At 39.0% G+C, this 21,740-nt stretch overlaps 1 protein-coding gene across 28 annotated transcripts in view; it reads left to right on the plus strand.

The window, feature by feature from the left end:
* The window catches only part of Dlg2 (discs large MAGUK scaffold protein 2), a 1,841,012-nt gene that overhangs the window by 1,771,742 nt on the left and 47,530 nt on the right, over window positions 1-21,740 (plus strand). For all 28 annotated transcript variants that reach the window (XM_076937777.1, XM_076937790.1, XM_076937770.1 and 25 more), the window contains one exon: window positions 4,723-4,798. In XM_076937777.1, the coding sequence (XP_076793892.1) occupies window positions 4,723-4,798 (76 nt within the window). The remainder of the gene's footprint in view (window positions 1-4,722; window positions 4,799-21,740) is intronic.

Consider the following 21,740-nt stretch of genomic DNA (forward strand, 5'->3'; position numbering starts at 1 on the left):
ACATATAGTAGTAGTTTCACTGCTGTTGGGTCTTTACAGACAGGTCCACCAATTCCTTCAAAAAAGGTCTTTGAGCCTTAATATATCCTCTTTCCAAAGAAGTAAAATAACTAGAGAAAGTAATGTTATTCTTTAATCTATATTCTTTTTTAAAAATTATATTTTGTACGTGTGTAGGTGTCTTGCCTTTATGTACATCTGCGTGTGCCTGTTCCCCATGGAGGCCCCTGGGACTGAAGTTACAGACATTTGTGAGTTACCATGTGCCTCGGAATTCTATAGGAGAGCAGCCAGTGCTCTTAACCACTGAAGCACCTGTTCTGCCCCTAACCTAGACTCTCGTTGATAAAAGAAGTGGTGAAATGATTAGCTTTTAACAGGAAACATGTCTTGCTTGACAAGATACTTCATGTCCTTCAGCCTGAATTTTCACAGACAGGTCCAGAATTAATAGCCTGCTGGAAACTTCATTCATTCATTCATTCAGTCAGTTAGTCAGTCAGTCAGCCAGGCAACAAAGATTTTCATCATTGTTGATTTACATGTACTACGTGCCTAATTTCAGGTCTGAAGTTTCATAGGTATAGGTTATAGATAAAATAAGTAAAGTGCCAAGCACAACTTTCAACACTTGGTGTACACTCAAGTGAGAACTACTTTCCAGATGTCATATTTTGAGCATTTGGTGCCAAAGGAAAAAAATGCTGTACTGTTTAAAGCCCATCTCTCAGCCTTAGCACTTGTTTGAGGAGTGAGTCACTGTGTCCCAGGAAGAACTTGGAGAATACAGAAAGGCTAAGGCAAGGAAGAAAAAAGTAACCTGCAGCAATTTCAACTGTGGAGAGAGGATTGCAGAGAGCCTATGGGGCCATTTTTTTTTTTTTTTTTTTTTTTTTTTTGGTGGATAGCTGCTGTGGTTTCTGGTATGCTGAAAAAAAGAGCAGTTTCATATGTGCTAATGCTATGCTATGCTAGCAAAAGAGCATTTAGTTAAACTGTTTTCAGTGTCTAAAGCAAATTTATTCTGAATATGAGGCCAGCCTGTCATGCTATGTTGCTTCCTTAACTAGTTATATGCTTAGGTCTAGTTGTATATAATTCATATAACTCAAAATATTTTTGACAATAGGTATGAGGGGAAAGGCACAGAGTGTTTGTGGGGAACTTCAGCCTAGGCCTCTAGTGTCTATATATTGGCTTTTCAACTCTGTATTACTTATCCAAACCCTCATGTTTGTTGAGAATTTCCAATGAGTGATGTAGGCAAGACAAGTCTTTGCGTTCTGTTTCCCCAGAAGCATGGTTATGGGCAGACAGCAGTATCAGATGTTAAAGAGAGCAATTAACACAAAGGTCCCATCACCTCCTAGTCTGCCATGCATCAAACCTCAGCTTTGACAGCCACGAAATGGGGTTGACAAGACTTATGTTGCTGGGTTATCAAAGGACCAGGCAAGATGATACAAATAAGAATGAGAACGATTAGTAGTTGCATATTGAAACTTTAGCCATCATTTATATCCCCATCACTTATAATACTTCCCACTTATGTAAGAAAGAAGATGTTCCAATCTCCTTCACAGAGAACACAAATGTTCCAAGCAATGTCTCCTTAATAAATTAGCATTGTCTTTTTCCCCCCCTCTTACCTGTGTTAAGGGTTTCTGCTTATTTGTTTGGTTCTATTCTGGTTTGTCTTTATTTATTTTCTAATAAGATAAAAGTGTGGGTTTTTGGTGAATGGGGAAGTGGGGAGAATCTGGGAGCGCTTGTGAGACTAATAAGGTCACTCAATCAGAAGAGTAAAAGGATAGCCTCAGAAGTCTGTGGGGAAATATAACTGTTCTGCCCAAATAATTCTCAGGTCAGAACACTGCCCTAAGCCTTGTGTTATGTGTGCTTGTGGGTTCTGTGTGAGTTTATGCAGAATTTATTTATATTCTCTAATCAATTAACTATGTAGTCTCTACATACTGCAATCATTTTTGACAGAGTAGGATGAATCAGTGGTTCCCATTATTAGCTGAATTAATGCAAAGAAGCCAGAATAAAGCTAAGGGCTCTAACAACTGTTTTAGGAAAATCTAAAGAGGTGAATAAGAATTACCTGAACGCTTGGGGGAAAGACATTCACTAAGGGACTCTGATCCAGGCCTCTTCTCAATGAGCTTCTTCCCCTTGGCAGTTTATCTTAAGCCTCCCAGCTCTTGGGTGTTGGGTGGATTCAGGGAGATACTCTCAGCACTGGCTTCTCCACATGGAATATATTGTGTTAATAGCTGATGTTAGATGTGAACATTTTTGTTCAGATCTTTTCAATCAAATATTCTATGCTGCCACTGAAATAAATGTATTCTGAAACTTTATCCTGTAACTATAGAAACCCAGATATTCAGTGTTGCAGTTGGAAACACAAAAGAGCTCTCGGTTAGGAAGTAGCCTGCTGTTAATTACAGAGCTAAGAATAGCTTCAACTTCATAAACCATTAAGTTTCTATAGATTCAGGATTATTTTTCTCTCACTTGCTCTTTTCTTTCCCTGGAAAGAAAAAAAATTGGGATTAAAGCTAGCCAAATTTAAACAAATTCATGTTACAGCAGCCTACCAAGTAGTATTTTTGTTCAATGATCATCCACTGAGGACCTGTGATAATATTCTACACTTACATGCACCTTGCATCTTAAATATAAAATGTTTTAAAGAAGGAAGTCAATATGTAACTTATAAAGGGATAAAATTCAGTGTTGTGCATAGCAGGAAATAAAAACAGTGATTTTCTGTACAGACTTGAAAAACTCAAGGAAATATTTAGATTCCCGTTTCTTAACTATACCTTCAAATAGAAACAGGTCAAATTTTCTTTCTGGTGTTCCTTAAGCCTTTCTTTTCTTCTCCCAATCATTCTTTCCTATTCTTTATTACTATTGCCTAGTTTATGGCAACAGCTTCTCAGCACACCCGGCTCCTCTTTTCCCTTCCCTTCCAGAATTGTTCTCCACAGCACCAGGATCCTTTTCTTAAGTTACTCCTTTGAAGAGCTAGAAAGGTAACCCAATAACTGAGAGGATTTGCTGTTTTGCAGAGGATCAGAGCTCAGGTCCCAGTACCCAAATCCATCAGCTCACAAATGTCTGTAACTCCAACTCTGGAGACCCCAGTACCCTCTTCCAGCTTCTCCAAGCCCCCACATACACAGGAGCATGACTTCATGTACATACATACATATACACATAAATAAAAAGAACTCTTTAAAGTCTGGGGTTGCTTATACCACCTTCCTCATTTATAATTTGTTATCACTACCCAAGTCCTTGAGTGGCTCAATGGGAGAAAAGGAGAAGTTCATGTTTATGTGGATGTACATAGGTGTATGGATGTGTGTGTCTGTAAATACATGGGTGTCATTTCTTATGTATGCTCCCTTTTTAAGGCAGGTCTCTCACTGGACTAGAATTCACAAAGCAGGCTGAACGAACTAGCCAGTGTGCCCTAGGAATGGAATCCACCTATCTCTGTCTCTTCTAGGATTATAAACTCATGCCCTAATTCCCACACCATACCTGTCCTTTTACAAAGGCTTCAAACTCTGGTCCTTCAGCTCAAATGACAAGCACTTTATCAACAGAGCTATCTCCCCGGCTATAGTTTTTTCTGAGTTATTTTCTGATTTCATTTGATTTTTGTATTTCATATATGAATATCAGACTAGCCTTGAATTCATATATCTGGTGATGACCTTGAATTTATTGTCCTTCTTCCTTCTAAGTGGTAGGTTTCAGGCATGAGCCATACACCTAGCCCAACGCCCTATGGAACCCTACAATTCCTTGTACAATTCCTTGTACAATTCCTTGCCTCATCCTGTACGGACCATGGCACCATCCTTCAGGCACCTAGCTAGTTAGGAACTGGAATATATGCTAACTTTACCCTACTGACAATCTCTTTCTCATCCTTTTAGTTTCAAATTAGTTGATATTTTCTTCAGAGAGCCACAGCAACACCATGCTACACACACACACACAACACACACACAACACACATACACACACACTGAGACTGTTAGGAGTGTTTGTCTGGCTTTTTGTTCTTGCTAAAAGCCTATCGTGATAAATGCCTGTTACAACCATGCTTTAATTTTTTTCTTTGTTCCTATATCCTTGGTGAACAACATGGCAAATGCTCATTTAGTGAAAGACAAGATAATGATGTTATAGGAATGACAGAAGGACATTAGACTCTTTGAAGGAAGCTTCAGAATTACATGTAACACAGTGGTTACCAAGTGGAGCTAACTGTAATGATGCCCTTTAATGGAAGAGTAGTAAGGAACAGGAAAGGTTTGTTTGTTTCTATTCTAGGTATTGGTTTTCCTGGGCTGTGATTTCCTAAAATAGATCCTGGTTGGTTCATGAAGCATGTCAATAATGTTTTATCTCTGTTACTTCCAAATACTCTCAGTGCATGTAAGACAAAGATTTCTAGGGACACATTAGAACTTTAGACACTTTTTAACTAAGGTTTTGTTGGTTGATTGGTTGGTTGGTTTGGTTTTTTTGTTTGTTTGGTTTTTTTTTTAACTTTTACCAAAGGAAGTAGAACATTTTAAACCAAATTTTATTTGTGTCTTACAGATGAAAGGAAGAAGTGCTCTTTACTTAAAAGGAACCTAATTATAAATGTCTTGTCACTTAATTGACTGTTTTTTGTTTTTTGATTAGGGTGGAAAGAAAGGAGCGTGCCCGATTGAAGACAGTGAAGTTCAATGCAAAACCTGGCGTGATTGATTCCAAAGGGGTAGGTACAAATTGATGGAGACATTCTGTTCTCTCAGGTGCCTTAGATTTAGTAATAATTAACATTTGGGCTTTTTATAGCAAAGGAATAATAGCGCCACTAGACAAAAGAGAAGTGTCACAAATGTGCTGCTAAAAGTCATGTCATTTCTGATAAAGTGGGTTTATCATAAATATATTAATTACTGGGGACAAAGCCAGTGATAACAAAACTGATATGTTGACTATAATGAGGATGATAAAACATAGTTTAGGCGATTTCTATAAATGTTCTAAATGGTCTCATTTCATCAACAGTACTGGCTCAACTGAAAATGTATCTAGTTTGACACACATTGTACAGTTAAGACTATAGTCACAGACTACAGAACTATAGACATGGGTCATTTAAGTGAATATGTAGAATGTTGTGGCAGACATAGGAAAGAATCAATGACAAAATCCTATCACAGTTGACACTCATAAGGACATTTCTTCTTGATCCCAGATTTAATGACATGTACTTCAACTATCATTTAACTTTCCCACTTAAATTTAGAGTTGGGTAGCCATTGCCACAGTCAGCTTGGGAAATTTCATCACTTCATAAAAAAATTCTGTAGAGGTTAATAGTCACTTCCCATGCCTCAGCCTCCCTTCCCTACCTAACCATAGTCAATAACCTATTTTGTGTCTTATAGATATGCCAGTAAATAATTCATCAATTCATATAAATGGAATGTGCTTCTTTATGACTTGTAACTCCATACCACATTATTTTTTCAAGTTGCATTTATGCTGTTGCATGAATGAATAAGTACTTCATTTCCTTTTTGGCGTATAAAATTCTATTGTACAAACATACCACATTTAGCATATCCAGTCATCAGTTGACAGACATCTGTGGTATTTCCACTTTTTGGTTACTGTGGATAATGCTACCATGAATGTTTATATTAAGATTCTGAAATGGACATGTTTTTATTTTCATTGATTACATAGTGCAGTAAAATCACTGATCCCTTCAGCAATATGATGGCTCTGCACTGCATATTTTAGGAACTGCCAGATGGTTTTATACAGTGGCTATGTTTCACATTTCTATCATCAATGTATGTGTGCTACGATTTCCTCACATGATGAACGATACTTGTTATCATGTGTCTTTAAAAAGTATATCTATCTTGGTCTGTATGAAGCGGTGTATTAGTGTGATTTTGATTTGTATTTCCTCATCAGTGGAGCTGGTGAGTTTCTTTTCATGTACTTACTGGCCTATCTTTTCTGAGAGATGTCTATTCAGATTCAGTCTGAATTTTTTAAGTTGGAATTTTTCTGATATTATTGTTACTGGGTTCCAGAGTCTCTTTATATACTGGGGGCGGGGCGGCATGTAAAACCTTTTTCTTCACTTTTTAATGTGTATGTGTCTATTGTGTGGATAGGGGCACTGGCAGTAGGGGACACCTATGTGGCAGGATGTATATGGAGATACGTGTATCTGATTTATGTCAGAAATCTTCTGCCATTGTTCTTTCACCTTTGAGGCAGTGTCTTCCAATCAAACCTATGCACCAGTACCACTAGTCTTGCTAGGTAGCTTGATCTGAGGATCCCTTCTCTGCCTTTCAAGGCTAGAACTACAGGCAGGCAACCACACCCAGCAAGCATTTACATGGTTTCTGACTATCTGGGCTCTGGTCTTCTTGCTTTTGTCCAAGCACTTTAACTACAGCCATCTCAGCACCCATGTACTCTGTCTCCAAAGACTTTTCAGATAAATGCTTTCCTAGCACTTTGTTTTCTTCAGCTTTCTCTGTTTTCATCCTATTCTCTTGACAGTGTTCTTTGAGATACAAAAGCTTTTGTTTTTTATTTTTTTTTCCAAGTTATTTTTCTTTTGTTGCTTTCTAACGCAATGTCTAAGAAACATTGCCTAATCCAAGGTCATAAAGATTTATGTTGTATTTTCTTGTAGGGAAGTTATAGTTGTAACTCTTATGTTAAAGTGTTAACCAATTTTGAGTTAGTTTTGTTCATGAAGAGGCACCAGATTCCAATTGTATGTCTTTGCATGTAAATTGTTTGCTTAATTTCATTTAAGATCATTTATGGCAAATGTATAGAAATATTGTTATCACTTCATGTAAATCTTATATCCTATAACATCTGTAGTTTGGACAGTTTCAGTGAATTTCTCAAAATTTGTTATATAGAAGATATATCATATGCAAAAGAAGAATTTTATTTTTCCCCTTCAATGTGGATGACTTGACTTTTCTTTTTCTTTCTTTCTTTTTTTTTTTTTTTTTTCTTACTTAATTCTCCTGGCCAGAATCTCTAACATAGTGATAGAAGTATCAATCTCAGAGGAGAGGGGGGTCAAAGGCAGGTCTCTTCGTTTTCCTTTCAGAGAATAAGGAGTTTAGTTCTGTTACCCTTCAGGATGACATTGGATAGAACTTTATTGTCATTTAAAAATATAGTTGTCAAAAAGGCAATTCTAGTTTCTAGTTCTCTGGTCACTCCTAGGCCCATTAGTCTGAAGACTTGTTCACACCAGTCAGGCTTTTCCTAGTCCCTATTGATACTAAGATCCTCAGGTTCTCCTGCTGCTGTAAGCAGGATGCCCACAGGGAACTGCTGAGGACACATTAGTGCTCTGCAAATGTCAGTTAGTGGTAAGGGCATTCACCAAGCCCCTCCCCCCACTCATTCCAGCTTTCCTCTTCAGGGCCATGTTGAATTTATCTCGCCTCCCCCCTGAGGACCACACTAATGCCTCGTTGATGTGTTGTGAAATAACTCCTCCTACCTTTTTACATCCCATTCTTTACTTTTTTACATCCTATTCTTTTTCTCACCACATTCTTTGCTTTTTTTTTTTTTTTTTTTTTTTTTTTTTCCTTTCAAATGTGGCTTGGTAGGAGGGAGGGTAGATACTAAGAGTTATGGTCAATAGGGGTCACTATGAAAATAGCTAGAGTAGATCATTTGCCAAGGCTTTGTTTGGTTAACCAAGCTGCACTGTTGTCTTTTGTATATTATCTAGAGATATCATTGAGAAGCCCAGTGACATAATATTTTACTTTGCCCAAAAATATTTAGGTGAAATAGGAATTCATCTGCACATGTGGTGTTATTCTTAAAAATGAGAGTCTATGACATCATGGTATAGAGTCCTTTAAAACAACCACCACTTCAATACAAAAATGGTAGAAAAACTTTTAGGGATTTTTTTTTACACTTTATTATATGTATATTCGTGTTTTACCCACATGTATGTCAGATCCTCTAGGACTGGAGTTACAGAGAGTTGTGAGCTGCCATGTGGCTGCTAAGAATTGATCTTCTGGAAGATCAGCCAATGCTCTCAACCACTGAGCCATCTCTCCAGCCTCCAAAATGGTAGAAATTTTTATTGATTCATGATGAGAATGTAATAATAGATGTCCTATTTATTTCCTGCATACAGATGATACATAGCAGAGAACTTTAATTGAATACCTACCTATGTCAGATACAGGCTATGGACTTGTATAGCCTAGGAGTGACCAGTGAACACTTCATAAAAGAGTTTAAATTTTAACTGGCTTGTTTATGCTTGAGTCACTTTTCCAGAACTGGGTATTGATTACAGTAACATTAACTGCTACAAAGCATGAGATATTGTTTAAGGCACCTTGTGAGGCAACCAATAAGGGCAAAATCTCTCAGTGACTTCACAAAGACAATAAGAGTCAACATAATAATTATACAGCATCACAGGGATCATCCCGTAACTTTTGCAAACTGTAGTATTCTGTTTAAAAATCAGTAGACTTAGCCTTTGCAAGACGATCACACCATTAGCAAAGAAGGTAAAGAGTCAGGTTTAAAGTCGGTCATTTTCATGCCTGAAGCCTACTTCTTTGTTCTAGCCTAAGATCTAGATTCCTGCCTAAAATTACTTTTTTGTTCCAGCCTAATGTCAGATTCCTGCCTAAAGCACATTTTCTTGTCCTTGGCCAATGTCAGATTCTACAACAGGGACCTAGGCTCAGATATTTTGGTCATCCTGATAAGCCCTTAGAAATAGTTATCATGGGAGTGATCATGGAACTTTGTTTATTACCTTGCTTGTTCTTTGACTATTTGTGTTATTGTCTTGCTTGTTCCTTGACTATTTGCATCTATTGTATTGTTAGTTCCTCAACCTAGAACTGACCTTAATACTTACATGTAATTAAGATGGTATAGAAGCAAAAAGGAGGAGGGGAGATGGGATGGGGGCTTCTTGGGGGGGGGGATAACACCTGAAATATAAATAAATAAAATATCCAATTTAAAAAATTGGTCATTTTAACAACCTAACATGCCTTTTCCACTGCTGAGTTGTTCATGCCTGGGTCAATGACTTAATTATTTTTCTGTTGCTGGGATAAAATACCCTGACAAAAACAACTTAATGGAAGAAAGGCATATTTGGAGTCACATAGTCTGTTACAGCAACAGCCTATGATGGCAGGAGTTTGAGGCGGTTGGTCACGTTAACTCTGCATTCAGGAAGCAGAGCGAAATGAAAGCTCGTGCTCAGTAACTTTCCACTTTTCATTCACTTCACCTCACAAGTATACCTCAAGGATTGTCTCCCTGGTGATTTTAAATCATATCAAGTTGATCATAAATATTAACCATCACAGAGAGAATACAGGGTTAAAAGAGGAGGTGATGTTTGAACAGGATCTTGTAGTTTAATCAGGAAATAGTTGCACATACGGGCAAAAGCATGCACATGACAGTGGACTTGAAGGAGAATCAAGTGAGTAGGGCACAGGAGACCAAGGAGGTTATAGTGGCAGTGGCAGCAAAGGGGGATGACAGGGAAGATAACAAGACTCATATAAAAGTTCAGATGGAACTTGGAGTTCTGATCTCTGCAAGTACCAACACTGCTGCTTTCCCATGCTGCACTTTGCAATTCTATGTCTGAATGTGTAGAGAAGTGGGCTATTATAGTGATGGCATGGATAATTCCAGCCCATCTTGAACACTATACTGCAAACAGTCATCTGTTAGGATGAGGCTATTGAGAGCCATCTCAGGACTGCCAGTCTCAGGATAGTCAAGTTCTGCCTAGGAATGTTTGTGAAGTTCCTTTTGAGTTTCATCCAGATAATCTTCTCTGATTGAACATCACCCTTTAATTTCTTCTATTGTTCTTGGAACATTTTTCATTACTTTCCTAACCTGTCATTCTGTTACTTGTTGAGAGGCCTTTAAAAAATGCCTAAGTTTCAAGGACAAGCTGCACTGCATTGGACAGAATGATTCCATACTGGACTTCGTTGTTCTTGTTCATTTTTAAATCCCTATAACTAGAGAAGGGAAACGCATGTAGGCTAGGATGCAGAGCAGTGTCTATATCCTTACTGAAGAGTGTCAGCAAGGGGTGGTAAGTGTGTCTGTGCACAACCATCCCACTTGCACCATAAACCTCTCCTAAGGTGTAAACTAGAACGGAAATGGTAGCTCATTCTGCTTCTCTTCCTTCTGGGATAGCAGGAAAAGGGTAGGTGGACACTCTTAAACATGCAGAGAGCTGCTGCAGAGACACCTCAGTTGGTACAGTGCCTCTCCTCTCACATCAGCACAGAAATTCCAAAATCCATATGAAAACCTGGCATGGTAGCAAGTGTTTGTAATCCCTGAGCTCAAGAAGCAGAGCAAGTAAATTCCTAGTACTCAGCCTGTCTAGCCTAGGAGGCGAATTCTAGGTGAGAGTGAGCCCTCCCATGCAATATGTAATCACTCATCTTATACCATTTTTCATAAGAACAAAGTGGAATTTCTGTCTCAGAAAACATGGTAGTAGGCTGCGGTAGGAAATCCTGCCTGCTATGGTTGCACTCTTCCCTGGGCTGTGGATCCTGGAGTGTGTAATAAAAGGGACTATGCCTGGAAGAGGTTTATATAGCAGAGTAATTGAGAAGGGACAGCCTCTAACTTGATCTGTATGCAGGCTGTACAGTCTTTTCTAGATCCTCAGCTTTGGTGAACCATCACATATGCTGTCATGGGCTTTGGTGATTCCACTGTCTTTGACCCGTTTCTGCTCCTATAAGTAATCTCTCACATTATTTCTGTAAAGAACCCCAATAAAATTTACTGGTTCACCAAGAAAAATGGGAGGTGATATGAGCTGACATCTGGCTGCCATATGTGAACACACCTTGTCTCATACTTGAAGCTACATATACACAAAGTAGTAGGAGTCTAAGTGGTAACAATCCAGTTTCCATACATTTTTAAACACCACTATAAAATTCCAGAGGAAATCATTTACTTCTTTGCAGACTTAAAGTGAGTTTTAGAAAAGTAAGTCTAACTCATGCCTGGCTGATCCCAAAGTTCATTATTTGTTTACTGTAGCATGTCCCATTGAGACATGTCGCACTTGTGCAGTAAGAAAAATGAAGAATAAAATTGAGTTCAGTTTAGCTTTGTCAAAAACTAACTCAAGCAGACATTTAAACCTAGAAAGAGGGAAACTTTTTTTTTCCTTCTTTGATGTATGTATCTCTAAAGTAAGCTAAGGGCTACATCCTCCCACTACAGTGGCCTGGGAGAATAAAATGAGGGCATAGGTATTGGGTAACATGGTTCATCAATCATCAGACACACAGACAGTGTGAGATAATATGGAGAAGTAAGTCTACACTCTAACAGCTGGCCCAGAAAAGCACATGTTCTCTGGGAGAGAATTGGTGTCTACAGGAAGAAAGTCATAGCACCACAACCCAAGAAAGACCAGAGATCTTACTCATAAGGACAAAGGAAATGAAATTCTGGCTTACAAACTCAGAGAATTTGAGTTGCCAGCCTTAAAGGGATCAGAGGAATTTATAACATGTGGGAGGCAGGTAGGAGCAGGCCACAGGCCAGGCAGGAAATAAAGTGCATTTGCTTCACTGCAAAATGCACTTTTATTAAGGGGAGAATTAAAGGGCCCAGACAGAGAAAGATAGTTCTGATGTCTTAAATCTTTTGGGAAGCTTGTACTTCATTCTCTAGAAAATGAACAATTGTGGAGGCGGTGACCAAAGCAGACCTAGTAGTTTTTTTCTGAGCTTGTGCCGAGTGTACCTGTATTACAGTGTGTACTTGACTGTGCTGTGAGGTCTTTGAGACAAAGATATGAACCTGTGTTTATTGATGCCTGAGCACTTAGCATGTTGTCTGCATGACACATGCTGACTACATCATAGACTGTGGTTATGTGATGGGAAAGGAGCAACCCAGAGAACACTGGGAGGGCAGTTTGGAGGTGGATGATGGAAGAACTTTGAGAAAGTGGCAGTATCCTAGGTATGGAACTCTGAAAATCTGAACTAAAAGCAAGAGACAACGGAAAACAAAAACCATGTCTAAGAAATAATCAAAGAGGATTAGCATCTGTGAATGTCTGTCCTTGTGCTTTCTGATAACAGTTCGCTTTTTGCAAGGCCTTGGACCCTAGTAGGAGCAGATGCTAAGTGAGGAAGAACAGGCAGAATGATGCTCAAGGAAGCCAGTGACAGCAGTGTCCCTGAATCAAACTGGTGTCGGCACTGAGAAACCGTATTGATTCTCGGAACTTCTCATGTAGCCCAAGATTGCCGGTTGCCAGGGATTGTACCGTTTATCATAAAAGCAATTCAATGGCTCTGTTAGCAAAATGGGAATTATATTTGCCTTACCAGCGTGAGTTAGAGAAATTGATTTTTGTCACAGATTTTAAGTAACCTTTTCAGAGATGAATTATGACTGCCCCCCCCCCCCATACACACTCCTGCAAAATAGATCTATAGGCCTTCATGGAGCCAATCTGTAGATTAGAGGAGCCAGGAAAACAGCTCAAATGTCATTTAGATGGACTAGAGATTCAGGTAGAGGGGATGAAAGAAAAGTCATCAGTCATATTACCTTGTGGACATACAGAAAGACGAGATTTTTCTCAAAGTTAAAAAAATGAGAAAAAGCGTTTTTTTTAGGTGATTATCATCGCTTCTCCATCGTAGACCATCTAGAAGCTTCATAACTGGCATTCCTGGCTCTGGCATCTCTCATTCTCTTCTTTCTCAGGATGCAATACAGATTAACCAGAAATACCATCTTACATAAGCACGAAGAGGAAGGTTTCCAGCGTCACCTCTCCACCTGAGTAGTGTTGCTAAGTCATGCTCTTTTCGAACATGATAATCACATTTTTCTAAACCTCAAGCTCCTCTGTCAACTGAGGCCTCCCAAGTAGCATGCAGATAATTATCTGATAGAGAAGTGGAAATGGCTTCTCCAGGTGGCTCTCAGAGGGTGCTGGGTGACACTATTCCATAGAAGCCATGAATAAATATCTACTCACCCAGATAGGAAACCAATGAAAGAGCAATGTAAGGTTACCACCAAAGCCCAGCTTGGTAAGCCAATAAGTTTTATTGGAGTATTTTACAGGCATGTGGGTGAGGAGTAATACATAGGATCAGAAATTACTCCAAGGCAGCTATATCAGTAGAAGCCTATCCTCGCATGATGGCAGTTTGCAAAATCTGGAAAACTGGAGTTCACTGCACACCCTGCAGGCAGCTCAACAGGTTGGGGAGTTTCTCCTCCAGACAGATCAATGAAACGGCATTAAGAATAAGTAATGTTTCTAATGTATTTTTCTGCATATGCATTGTTCTATAGATTGTCTTGAATATAAAAATATTGCTATTGAAATACCAAACTTAATCTGAAACCTTATATTCCAAATGTAATACAATATGTAACTGAAAAATACTATCTACTACACACATGTGTAGACACACACATATATACATATTTTATACTAAATTTCGCTTATGCACCTCTCAATTATATTTTCAACCCTATTTTGCAATTATGTATGTTGGCATTTCAATGTATTTGGCTAACTTCATCCCCAAGGAAAGAGAAAACATTTTTTAAATTGTGAAAAATTTAAGTGTTTCAAATTCAATGTTACTTTCATTAGCTTGATTAAGCTTTGATTTAGTTGGTGACAGTTGGCTAAATTAAAACATCAAAGACACATTTGTTAATTGTGCTATATCCCTTTCTCATGCTGTTGCTTTTCAAGATATTTTTAAGCTTTTTAATTCCATCTTGAAGCTATACCTAGAGCCAGGTAGTGATGTAGAGAATTGAAGTACATTTATCAATAAGGCATGGTGCCTACATTTGGGAATCATGAATTATTCTATGTGTGAGTAATGAACAGAATTGAGTAATCCCTGCAAGAGAGGTGAGCACAGGGTACTATCTGAACTCAGTCCAGAAATACTTAAGCTTCTTTTGGAGCTCAGAAGAAAGAATGGCCAAAATGAGTATCAAAGGAACAGCAAAAATAACCAGATGCAAAAGAATTGTGTAGTTGGAAATGGTAATGTATAAGACAGGACATGGCTCTATGTGTCTACAAAAGCCAAAGATGACTGGTGTCATTTCAGCACAAAGGCTGGGGTGTCAGAAGGGAAGGCAAAGGAGTCATGAACTAGGCCATGAATAGACCAAGAGTCCATTCCAGTGATAGAAGAGGGAAACAGAGACAGCCTGACCGAGGTCCACAGTAAAGCTATGAGAAAAGTAATTATAAAATATCTACTAGTTGATCTCGGACAGTAAAGTAACCTGCAGTGCCCACAAAATCAGCAAAGGCTTATATTAAAAATGAAGATGCCTAGACTCAGCTCTGGAGATTGGACAGTGAAATCAGATTCTTTGGGGATAGTGGTTCAATGTTATATTACAACAAGGATCTCAGAGACGCCACTGAGCATGATAAAAATGTATGTGCCACACACACACACACACACACACACACAGGTATAATAGAAAGGCTTGATATCAGAGTGACCAATATCTTTTATTGTCACATGATATATTCAAATGAGAACCATAATAAAAGAGATACTATGTAACAATCCTAGAGGCATTCATGTACCTCTTTCCCACCTCCACCTACGTCTACATGTATCCCACACATCCCACAAACAGCAACCAGGCTCTTAGCAGTACTCACCCCATAGGTTTATGTCCCCTTTACAAGGGTGGAAAGGAAGGGGAAGTTGCCCCTACTTCTTCCTATACTCCTTTGCACAAAGCCTAGTTTTGACCTTTGCTTGCAGGGAAAGGACTTCCCACACACTGAACATCTCTTAACTGCTTTTTTTTTTTTTTTTTGAGAGAGAGAGAGAGTATTATTTTTTCTTTTTCACTCCAGAAGATCAAGCTCAAGGTCATGCTCATAAGCAAGATCTTTTTCACTTAACTCCACTTCCTATTGTTCTACAGATTATCTTCATAAGTATTGTTTATTTGCTATTTATAATAACTGTGAGTTAAACACAGTTAATGGGTCCATTTCTGATGAAAAAAAAACAAAACAAAACAAAACTGAACTTTAGAAAGAAGACAACTCACCGAGCTCATAGAGCTAGCAGGAAGCATAGCAGGGTCCTACACAATAACAGGATTCTACCCATTCAATTAGTGGAGCTAAAACTAAAAAATATAAATAGAAGCATAATTTATGGTTCTATGAATACCAAGTCCAGTTTTATCAGATGAGAGCATGAACCATTGTTAACCTTTTTTTTCTACTACTAATTCACAATATTAGGTATTATTCAGAAAACTTGGCTCAAACCCAGTTCTACTTTGGGAGTCATTCATGTGTAAACTCAGATTCACTTTGAGAATTCAGTAAACCTGACTCATAGCAGAGGGCCTGGAGCTATCCTCTGGACTAGAGGGGTTCCCTCTGCCAAAGCCTGAACCACACTGGTACAAGCAAGGAGGAAAAAGATTCAGAACTAACTTTTCAGTCATACAGCCTCCTCATGATAGTAATTAGAGCGTCCCAGCAAGTAAAAATAGTCATGTTGCCCTTGTACTGTTTTAATTTATTTATGTGTATTGTGCATGCTATGACACACTCATAGGTTTCCTTGGAAGTTGCCATTCTCAACATATGGGCTGTTGCTTCTGGGCAGTCAGCAAATCCAGTACTGGATCCCCAGGTCTCCCATCAGCCAGGTTGTCAGAGACATGCCAGTTACTTTTGAAAACTACAATGTGCAAAGCGGTAGACTTGCTTTATTGAAGATGAACTCTACTAACCTACTGAGTCATAACATAGAGTCAAGTCAAAACTATCCATGTATAACTTACTCTTCATTTTCTATCTATGTACCTACTCATCATAACTTAATAAGCCCCACAAAGACCTCACAAAGGGCTAAGACACCAAACTATTAAAAATGCATCATGACCCGGGGAGGCTGGGGTGTAGCAATAACTATGTTTCCATTCACCAAGGACAATTGATAAACTCAGGTACCACTGAGGAAGTTATGGGAAGCATTCCCTTTGCTAGCCATAGGAGTTATATGGTTTCTATCATTGACAAATATGGAAACTTTGGATGACGACCACTGGTTTGTTGACCAGCTCATCACAAGCTCTCTCAGGGAAAGCCAGGGCTCCCCAGAAGGAAAAGAAGCAAAAGGATGTCACCTGTCTTTGATGCTTTTACAACTTTACGAATATTTTATACAGATTTTTTCCCTCCCAGTCTTTGAAACTGATAGTTGAGCTTTTTTTGCTGGGGGAAGAGGGGGTGAATGTTTTTTCTTGGACAGTCCCCACAGTGAATTATTTCCCTCTCTAACAGACTTGTACTCAGTTCCCACAAAGAGTTAACACTTTAGTAAATGTGGAGCACTAGTTCAATGTGTGTAATAAACCCAGTCACTCTTTATTCGTGGTCATTAACTCCCAACCGGCAAGCCTGCCATAGGAGAAGCCAGAACAGGAGTTCCATTGCATATACCTATGCAGAGTTGTGATTAGTACTCAGAGGGATAACTGCTTTGTTAAAGAAAGTTTTCCCCTACTAGAAGTGACCCCAAAATCTAAGTGAACTGCTTTTCTCTTCTCAGTAATAGGCAAGGTCCACATTTAGCAACCAAAGAATCCCACCAGGGCTAGTGTTACCTCCGAAATGTAATAAGAATACAACTAACATTTATCAAAAGTAAGTAAATTAACATTTATCAAAAACATTTATAAGGCAAGCATTTTGTTACCAATAAAGATTTTCCTCATTAAATTATCATGACCCCATGAGGCTGGGAATACATCAGGGTGACTCTTATGAAAAACCATCTTTCTGGACAGTCCCTCTACCTCCAGTGTTAACTGTATTTGTTGTGATTATGTCATCCAAACACATGTAAATGTCCATTTCAATACAAATTTCAAAGTGCTTATAGCTCTTACCTACAAATTTAAAGTCAGTTTTTATACTATATGTGTATATTGAATTTATATGTCATAATAAAACTCAAAATCAGCTGATTAGTAATATTTAGAAAACTCAGTTTTCTTCCTATGTCTCTGTTAAGGTTGCTGTGTCAAAGTGTCTTTAGGATGTGAGAGTGATAGGGAAGGCTTAGTTCTCTCATACATGGTTCTCTAAGGTACTTACCATATGGTATACTTAACATATTCTTTTGCCATGGCCAGGTCACTGCTGGGTCTCACTCTTGGTTGTTTACCCAGCTTCTGGGACAGAGCCTGGCAAGCTCTAGCAGCTGAGAGAATTCTGAGACTCATCAGACTTCAGTCCCCTCTGTGGCTGCTTGCTCTGTATGTGGTTATGTCCCTAAGGTCACCTTTGATATTCCAGCCTCATTGTGTGTCATGCACAGCATGTGTTCTCTAAGCTGCATCTGCAGGTGTCTGCCTGAAGCAGCACTCCTGTGCCACCCTGCATAGCAGCCCCGCCCACACTGACCTTCCTATTTCAAATCTTCAGAGGGTGGAAAAGTCCTGAGAATAAGCTCTCGCCCATTTACTTTTAATCTCATTCTTGTTACTTACAGCTTTGTGTCATCTCACAGTAAGTAGACAAATGTGCCCAGACTTTTAGAATAGATTGTGCAGCTCTTCTGTCAGATTCAGAATTCTTCCCCAGGACTTAAACTCCAAGTACTCTGATAAAAAAAATATGGTTTCTGAACCATGTGCATTGATTCTATAGAAAAACAGAAGAGCCCCTCGCTCATTACTTCTTTCTTCAACAGAAGTGAATACCTATGGGGCCATTTGTAACTGATAGCATCTTCTAATTCTTTCTACCATTCCTCTGTGCTCTGCTCCTTCCACATAGCTTCTTACCAATCCTCCTTCATGTGGAGTTGGGGAGGATGGAGGCCAGGGGTTCCTTTGCACGCCATCATTAGTATGCCATTCTTCTTTCAGGCAAGGTCTACTCTTGTCAGTTCTCTGTGATAGTCACTCAGTTACTCATTAATTCTCATCTAACACATGTTTCTGAATCCTTCCCAGCCCCCATCCTTTGTGCCTATTCTATCTTTTGTATGTATCTCTATGCACACTGGAAACCCATCACTTTATGTTCTCAATATCTACTGCAGCAATCTTTACTTGGTAGATATGAACAAAGCAGTAGATTGATTTGTGACATTTCTATACATGCATTTATACTTCAATCCTACGTACCCTTCCCAATGGCATTGTCCTCTTTTGTTCTTTTGTTCCACCTCTTCCCTTTCCTCACCCTTAAAAGTCTCCTTTTTACCATCCATGCCTTGTATTTGTTGTAAACTTAACATTTAAGAGAAAACTTAACCCCGTCCCATTTAACAATAGCTAGCTTAATTAAGGGTGGGCTTCTATATTCTGTCTTCCCTTCTTTCTTTAGTTTCCACTATTCACTGTTTCCGATTGGAAGCCTGGCTATGGTATCTGGCAAGTCAATGAAACAGTTATAGTTGATTGAGTACACATAATGGTAGAGCCCCATGTGCTTGACTACATCCACCACTACAGCAGTCAAAGGTGATATGAATACCCCACATTTCTAGGACCTTAGAGTAATGGGTATTGCTGTGAAACTGGCTTAATTTGCTTAGCATGATGCTATCCAGTTCCACACATTCACCTTCAAGGAACACAGTTTCATTCTTCATTTTGGCTGACTAAAATTCCATGGTATATATGCAACACATTTTCTTCATTCATTCAAATGAAGTTGTTTCTATTTGGATGGAAATTCTTCATTTCTGAATCAGAGACTTGATCATTTGTTTTATAGTTCTGTTTACCAGGCATATATGCTAAGTACCTCATATATATTTCCCCAAAGGTGGAATGAAATTGATGTTGGAACACTGTATCCAAACAAGGTACAAAGCTCTCTTCCCAAGCATAAACAGCATTCGAGGGGGGAAATAAGACTGTATTGTCTCTGGATTTAAAGTGGCACTTGATTTACAGTGTCAGACTTACCCAGTGACTACTATAGAAATAAAAATCAGCATGTCAAGCCGTGCAGCAGGCACAGACAGGACTGGTGTGTGTCACTGACGGCAGCCTGAAGGTTCCAAGAGCATTTTATTTTCTTGACATGTGTGTACATGTTTTCCTTGTTTTTTACCTACAGTCTAAAAAAAAATGGTGAAAAAAATAAAAATTCTTCCTTGTATCTTCTACTCTTCAAAGATGAGCACACAATATTTGATTTTTTTTTCTGTGCTTAAGAAAACGATGAAGTACTGAGACTACTCAGGGTATTCAGATGTCCCCTCTTTGTGAATATGATGCACCCTCCTGACTGCCATGAGAAAATATAATCCACTTGAAGATAAATTATGATACCCCTAAAAAGAAATGTTCAGGTGAAAGATTCTGTGTGGACGCTATCAAGAGCCCAAAGTAGCAACCAATGCTCTTCTACCTCTTTAGTCTGCCTGCCACCTACCTGAATCCTTACTGGGAGTCCTAATCCCTGGGTCTCGTTCTGTCTCCTAATAGTTATTGGCTGAGGGCCAGAAGTCTCAGCTGCAGGATGAATCTGCCTCTATTTGTAAGTTCCCCCCACCACCACCACCACCTTTATTCAAGCAGGAAATAAGAATTATTCAAATGAGATTTATTAAATCAGACTTTGCAGTATTGAAAAAGCACTTCTGTTATTGTGTTTAGTTTATACTGGTTTGCCTTCAGTGACTCCTGGGTCACCAGTGCTGTATAGTGACCTCCCATATATTGATCTGGGGGTGAAGTCAAATGACCAAATCAGGAGATGAAAAGCAACTGTCAGCTCCTCAAACCAAGGCATCATCCATCCAAAGAGTGAAGCTGACTGCCTTTCTCCTCTGCCTGTAGAAAGGAGGGAGGGGGAGAAGAAGCAGGAAAAAGAGGAGCGGTAGAGAGGCAGGAAGAAACATTTTCACAATGAGGATTCTAAATGCTATAAAAGAAGTCATCTCACTAATTTCCTGTAAGACAAGGAGGGAGCTAAAATGGGAACAGGAAGTGACTTTCATAAGCTCTTATAATTAGGAGACTTCAGGTCTGGACCAGGACCAAGGATCTTTACTCAAATCAGCCATAGCATCTATTACCTGACTATTTACATGTTAGCCTCATGCTAGATGGTCAGCCGTGGGCAAAGCTCCCTCTCTGAAGTGGTTTATGCTGTAATCCCAGTGCCTCTGCCTGTGAGTGCCGAGGAAATAACCAGAGATCCAAGAGAAGAACCAAGAGAGCTACGTGTGACTAAGATTCCTAGATGTGTAGACCCTGGATGAGGCCCGGCCTTTCTCTGTGTCAGTTTCTTCAGCTCCACAGTTTTAAACTTTGATATAAAAAGTGAACACAATTTGCAGCTATTTACTAGGAGCTGATAGGCAGAAAGCACTTCAAATGACTAATCCATGAAGGACATTTAGAGATGCAGTTGCCAAATGGGAAGGGTTTTAATAAGTACTAGTGGTGAAGGCTAGAACTATTGCCCAGTACGTGTGTGTGTGTGTGTGTGTGTGTGTATGTAAATGTGTGTATATATATGTGACACACACACAAAAAATGGGGGCGTGGTCACAGAGTTCAAAAGAAATGTTTAAGACAAAATTCTGGTCCTGATAGATAAAGCTGAAGATGAGTTATGAAAGTAGTATCAGTAAAGCATCAGAGAAGCTTAAAGTCCCAAACTAGATGACCCTGAAGATAAAGATAGAGATGACCAGAACAGTCAGGGAAGGACTCTTATCTTGACATGTACTGAGTCGATTTTTGACTAAGGTTCCTTAGACATGTACCGAGTGGGTATCTGACTAAAGTTCCTTGAAATGTGTCTTTTGGCATCATGACAGGCTCAGCAGGTGAAGGCACTGCTGCCAGCCCAGGCAATCTGAGCTTGACTCCCCAACTCACATGGTGGAGGAAAGAAAGGATTCCTACAAGTTGTGTACACACACACACACACACACACACACACACACACACATTTTTAATTTAAAAATGTTTTAAAGTAGTTTAGGACTTGCTCTGGCAAGATCAGATGAATGTGCGTTTGTTATAGGAAAAGTGTCTGTGACCTCTGTCTTGACTAGTTGAGAAATTATCAGAGAAATAAATACTGTGCTGTCATCCCATGCTCTTTCCCACACCTAAGCTTCTCCAGAGCCCCTCTGCCTGTGACTTCAAACAGGATGTGGCTATAGGGTTGTAGGTAGAATTTGGGGAAGGAATGTAACTGACTACTCTAAAGTTTGTTGGAACTGAAGGAACTTTTGTCCAGAATGAGGACACTCATTAACTCATTTTGTTTATATACCAATTGTAATACATTATTAATAAACATAATTCATTCTTCATCTTTTATTTTTACAAAACAAAATATGCCACACCTTCTACTGAGCCCTTAACAGTTTGGCCTTTATTTAAATATTCATAGTTGGAACTAATAATAAAACTAGGACGTATCCTGACGATGTGTCATTTGCTTGGGAAATTGTAGCTCACTTCCAAGAGGAAATTGACAATTTCTATAACTCCAATTGTTTGCCTTATAATTCTATAGTAATCCAACATTTTGTCACTCTCTTTCAATATTA

The sequence above is a fragment of the Arvicanthis niloticus genome, chromosome 1 (genome assembly GCF_011762505.2).
Source record: "Arvicanthis niloticus isolate mArvNil1 chromosome 1, mArvNil1.pat.X, whole genome shotgun sequence".
Taxonomy (NCBI): domain Eukaryota; kingdom Metazoa; phylum Chordata; class Mammalia; order Rodentia; family Muridae; genus Arvicanthis; species Arvicanthis niloticus.